Source organism: Rhizophagus irregularis, chromosome 1, assembly GCF_026210795.1.
Source record: "Rhizophagus irregularis chromosome 1, complete sequence".
Taxonomy (NCBI): Eukaryota; Fungi; Glomeromycota; class Glomeromycetes; order Glomerales; family Glomeraceae; genus Rhizophagus; species Rhizophagus irregularis.
Genome location: NC_089429.1, coordinates 6,099,074 through 6,105,411, shown reverse-complemented (window position 1 = coordinate 6,105,411; position 6,338 = coordinate 6,099,074). Strand labels below are relative to the sequence as shown.

General features: G+C 25.0%; 2 protein-coding genes across 2 annotated transcripts; one reads left to right on the top strand and one right to left on the bottom strand.

Annotated features, from left to right (window-relative positions):
* Positions 1-236: 236 nt before the first annotated feature.
* Positions 237-626, bottom strand: OCT59_001280 (uncharacterized protein; the record flags this gene model as incomplete). The annotated part of the gene is made up of 1 exon (XM_066139446.1): positions 237-626. The coding sequence occupies one exon, from the start codon at positions 624-626 to the stop codon at positions 237-239; it is 390 nt and encodes a 129-aa protein (XP_065988848.1).
* A 3,014-nt stretch (positions 627-3,640) lies between these two features.
* On the top strand, positions 3,641-4,843 carry OCT59_001279 (uncharacterized protein; the record flags this gene model as incomplete). The annotated part of the gene is made up of 1 exon (XM_025326680.1): positions 3,641-4,843. One exon carries the CDS (start codon positions 3,641-3,643, stop codon positions 4,841-4,843), a length of 1,203 nt encoding a protein of 400 aa, XP_025174952.1.
* Positions 4,844-6,338: the final 1,495 nt, after the last annotated feature.

The window sequence follows — 6,338 nt, the reverse complement described above, 5'->3', positions numbered from 1 at the left end:
TGACATTGGATAAAAATTGAAGTTTCTGTAAAGTAGGGTCGTAATATATATTCCATCATAAGGGCGATTCTACTTTACCTTGTTGATAATTACTTAATTCTCCATTAGGGAGAATAATGGAATTTCGACGATTAGTGAATAAATTAATAAAAAAAAATAATGATTTTTTAGGTATACGGAGGCTAATTTTAATAGCGAAATATCTACGCGATCATACGCTTTATATAAATCTTGAATTATGATTCATAAAGGTTACTTGACAAATAATCGATACCTGCGCGGTTATTAGGTTGTAATATTATGTGTGATGAGAGAATGTTATTTAACTTATTAGATATAATGGACACCATTAATTTTCTGGGTGTCTCTAGTAATGTAATAGGGCGTGTATTGGATAGCTTGCTATTCCAGTCGTGTGGTTTCGGAATAGGGAATAAGAGTGCCTCTTTCCATTTAGTTGGTATGATTTCTAGTTGTAAACATTTGTTAATTAATATTATTAGGATATTAAGCGCGTATGTGTCAAGATGAATTAAATCTTCGTTGGTGATCTTGGAGGGTCCTGGTGCTTTTCGTCTACTTAATTTAGGGAATATGTTAATGATATCATCAATCGTGATTTCCATGGTACCATGAGTCTTTTATTTGTTGTTGAGTAGGATCATATGTGTTTTGCCATTCGATAGGTAGGTCGGATATATCCGTGTATATTGATTCATCGTCTCTTTTAGCTATATTTTGATAAGGTTTAATACATTCCTTTTTGATAATATCTGGATTTTTAGTAAAAATATGATCATTGTTTAGATCGGTATAAAGTAGTCTATCTAATATAATACGCCTAGGATTCCGTTATATGATAGTAGTTAATCATTTTAGTTTGTTTCTTCGTTAAGTTGTCGCTTGTTTCATTGATGTAATAGCCTATTTGATCTTTGGTCCATTTAGAAACGATGTTTTTGTATAATAATTTCAACGTATTGTATAAATGATATATTTCAGCTTTTAGTTTAGGAAAATTTTCTTTTTATTTTTTTAATGATTAACGCTATTGTAGCAAACGATCGATCACGTGACCAAATTCGGCGTTAACGATCAATGTTCCAAATGCTGCATATGCGATATATTAAATATGTTTATGTTTAATTTAGTTAATATATTTAATATAGCTATATGTTAGATATTTTTATTAGAACTTTTATATATCAGATATATATAGACATGTAATGAGGAGCATTCAGTAAGGATCGAATGATAAGAGGGGTTTAATTAATAAAATAAAGTTTGTCCTTTAATTTTTGGATCGAATTATTGTCCTTTTTTTTCGGAATTTTTTCGGTACTTATTTTTTTTTCGGATTCCTTTTTTTTCGGAAGTTTCCCTTTTTTTTTAAACCGATTTCTTTCTTTATCCTTTTTCTTTCCCCAATATTTTTTTAATTTTTTTTCTTTTTCTTTCAATTTTTATTATTATTAAATAAAGAAATAAAATATTATATTAAATATATTTACAAAATTATTATTTTTTAAAAAAATCAATATGACATGTAGGAAAATTGACCGACGTTGATAGAAAGATGATTAAGATTTTTTCAATTAAATTGAACGCTGGATAAATAGTTTGATTTTCAAATTCATAAAAATCAAAAAAAAAAAAGATATTTTTACAATATTTTATAATCAATTAATTGAAGAAATTGTTAATTTAATAATAATAGATTATTATAACCAAATCCATATCCGAAATTCTCTGTTAAATTAATAATTTATCGAGTAAAATGAGTATCAAAAGAAGAATAATAATAAATGAAATGAACGGATTCTAATAAATTTAATTGTTCAAATATTTTTCCTAAGTTGGTTATAAGTTTAAGATTGACGTAATATAAAATAATAAGAAATAATTATAAAATTTATAATTAATTAATAAAAATATTTGTAGTATTTTCATAATATTTAAAGTTTTTTAGAAAATACTTCTAAAAAATTAATCAATTTTTATTGATAATTATTTTTTCACAATTCCTTAATTAATCCGAATTTCATTCTACACTCAAACGTCAAATCATTAATATAAATAGCTACATTATTTTGTAAATATAATTTAATACATATTATTTTATAAATTTTTTGTTAACTAATTATTACCATATTAAATTCCTACTGTAAAGATGACGTATTTAGATTAATGGGTAACAAAGTAATTAGTAATTTAGTCAATACTACATAGAATATATATAATTTAGTTCCAAATATTTAATTAATTGCTATTTCGTTTTATTATACGAAGATTTTGATATGGTGAGATTTAGGGCAAACTTATGTTTCACTAAATTTCAATATATTTTTTGTATTTAATATGTAATTTGTTCTTTCACATTTTACTAATAAAGAAATACGTTTAAAAAAAATTTATCGAAGATCATCATCCGGGTCACGTGCATGGACCATTCATGTATGTGCGACCTAAACAATTTATCCGCCTACCATTCTTTGCTCCTCAAAGCAGTTTTCCTTTTTCACAATTATTTTTTTTTCTTTGGATTTACATGAATTTTCTTCATTTAAAAGATTCAAACTTCTCTGACGGAACTTTTATAATAAATACAAAAATGGCACTTCTTAACCATTACCGGAATTTATTCATTTTATCATTTTTTAAAGAAAAAAAAGATGTTCAAGACTTCACTTGTGTAGTACAGTTTAAAAAAAAAAAAAAATCATATTTCAAATTTAATTTTTGACCTCCACCTTTTGGTAATTGAAAAATGTAACCATATTTAAAATCTCAGACATGCATTACGTACGTCCATAAATAATGATCTACATACAGAACAATGGACTTACTTCACTGACATATAATATTTAAGTTTCAAAAATCCATATCTGATATTGTCTTATTATTTAATTAACGTCTAAAATTGTAATCAACGAAATTACTTATTTTGTTATTTTTGTTATTGGATTCGGTTATTAAATCTATGTTTGAAACTGGATTTCTTTATAAAGGATTGAAGAAAGTTAAGAAATTTCAAAAAAAAAATTTTACAACAATAGTACAAATTAATATAAAAATTTTCTTAGAAAATCCGAGCTTTTTCGGATTTACCGGATATAGGAAAATTATGTACTTTCAATAAAATCATAAATGGATTTCTAATATGATATTTTTTTTTTACTATAAATTTTCATTAAAATCGGATCAAATCACTTCGATAAACAAAAACTCTGATTTGTTCTCATAAAAAAATAAGTGGCTTAGTACTTGTACATTTCAATATAACCCTAAATGGATTCATTCGGATCACTTTAGATTGATAATTATGTATGATGATTTTAAACAATCAGTTTAATAATCAGCTTATGATTAACAAAATATCAGATTCTTTATACAAAGAAATTAAAATAATCATCTTACAAAGGGGTTTTTTGGGTTTTTTATTGTTAGTAGATCAAAATTCATGTTTTTCGTCTCTCACGTGTACAACCCATAAATTTAACAAACATTATAAATTAAGCATGAGTTCGTTTGTTATATTTTATCGTTTCATACTGTTTCATACTTTTTATTTTCATACAATTTAATACTCATAATTTATTTACAATTTAATAATTTCTATCGTTATCCTTCTTCATTAATAATGACAAAACTTATCGATGATATTCTTCTATTGATCTTAACTGAATTGCGGTTTGACTCCGCTTCGTTATATTCATGCATTTTAGTGAACAGAACTTGGTGTTGTTTGGCAATACCAATTTTATGGAAATATTTTTTTTATTCTTATAATCCTTATGTTCATAAAATAGAATCACGTAAAAAACTATATAATATAATTTTCCATTTTCTTCCAAAAGATAAGTTGTCTGAATTAAATATTAATTTACCTTCAAATCCAATTTCAAATAAATTATTATTTAATTATATGGATTTTTTTACCTATCTTTCACCGATTTGGATTGAAGATATGGTACAACTTTCGATTAAGACGGATTCTCTTTCTGTTCACGAAGAAAATGTATTTGAATTTGAAATATATCAATTTATTTTTAGCAAATGTAAAAATATAAAGTATTTCGATTGGATTAAAAATAAAAGTTTGTTTTTATTTTGTCCAAATGTAAAAGAATTTTTTTCCGGCATACGTCAATTGAAAATAAATGTAGAATATATGATTCCAGAACTTTTAGCCATTATAGATTGTCAAAATATAGCAGACCTTGAAGTAATAAATAGTAAGGATAATGATGATTTAATTTCATTTATTAGAATGAAAAATAATCTACCACTTTTGTGTGAACAATTAAGTGATATGATTGGTAGTAATGCTATCACGCTAAAAAAAATCATTTTGAGATTAACCATCACATTAATTTCACCCAGTTTTTTTCCATCATTAACGAACTTACAATATTTAATCTTATATAATGATGATGATGGTGAATTTTATAATAGTATAATATGGCAAGAATGGGAGCTCTATTTAAGAACGTCCTTTTTTCCAAATTTACAATATTTAGAAACTTCATACTTGCCATGTAATATTGAATACTTAATAATCGAAAGATCTGGTGGCAAAATTTCAGAAATTAATATACGTCATACACTTGAGTCTCGAGATTATTTAATCGAAAATGAAACATTAATTAACATTATATCTATGTATTGTTCAAAAATAATAAGATTAACTATGGTCATTAATCCTAATAATTTGAATTTAGTTGGTAATATTTTTTCAAATTGTGTACATTTGAAAAAAATTTATTATACAAAAGAAAATAATAATATGTCCGATACTAAAGATGTACTTAATAGTAAGGATTATGAACAATATGTAAATTGAAAATTTTTGGTAAAAAATTTGGAGTCATTAGAAACTTCCGATCAAATTCACCTATAAGAATTAAAAAGTGGTTTTAAATCATTAAAATTTATATATATATATATTTTTTATTAAACTAGTATTTTATTCAAATAAGATTTAATTTTTCATATTAATAAATTATATCTAAATTTCTAAAAACAACTGATTCCTCAGTCACTTGTATGTTAATTAAATCATAATAAATGATTGATCGATTACAAAATGAAGAAAATGTGCTCTGGAATTATAAATACTGCGCTAAATAATATTGGTTGACACAACCGCGCCATATGCAACAAAATCACATGATCATAAATCACGTTTTCTGATATATGTTCAAATGATTTAACCGTCACCTGCTGATCACCAGAATACATCATAATACATTATTTGACAATCATTACTATATTAAGTTATTGATTATTTGCAGGTTATGGAAAGAAATAAATTATTTAGGAGAATAAGGCTTTTAATGTTTCATTATTCCATTTTTGACTAACAAAAAAAAAAATCACAATAGTAAAATCTCGTTAAATGATGTTCGCGCTGGCGCAGTTGATACATTTATAAATTCCGTAATGCTGCTTTTTAATGCTTTACTAATTAATGTCTTCAATTTTCATTTTACAAAGGAGATAAATCCACTTCTGATGCAGATGGCCAAAATTTAGATAACTCGACCAATAATTTGATTTGTGCGTTTTAAGACAAGGATGACAAAAAAAATTTTCGACATCTTTTATTAAAAATAAAACTAGTAAAAAAGGTTGGATATTTAACTACGCCACGTCAAGATAAACAATAACATTATTTACCGCTAAAAAAAAATTCTTTAAAAATATCATGAACATTTGGTATTGTATTATAAATTAATAAAATTTATGAAGGCAAGACATTTCCATAATGTAGGGTACAGTATACTAAGATATATGAACATAAAGAAGCAGGGTCTTTATGCAATTTGATAGAACATCTGCAACAGTTTGTCATTGTTAATGATGAGATGATAAATAATTGTGTATGGATAAAATGAAACACTATAACATACTGTATTTGTATAGGAACGATTTGTTGCAGACATAACAATCAATTAATTACTATATTTAGTACCAACAGTTATTAAGATAAATGATTTATTGAAACAGGGGTTTGCATAATCGATTTGAATCTCTTATCAGTTTGAAAGAAAATTAATCTACGTACACAAGTAATAAAACGTAGTATCACCATAATTTATCGGCCGTAATAAAGAGAATAAAGAGTGAAAATGGGGGCGGAATTAATCTACGTTCTATCCGATTACCATCATTGTATCCAATTTTAGACATGAAAGTTTCAAAAAATGAAACATGATTACGTAATCAATAATATTATTTGTTTGAAGGTTTCGAAATCTTTTGAATAATATTAAACAAAAACATATTTCTATTGTTTTTTCGGTTCAATTCCCTTTTTTTATATGTTTCATTTTAAT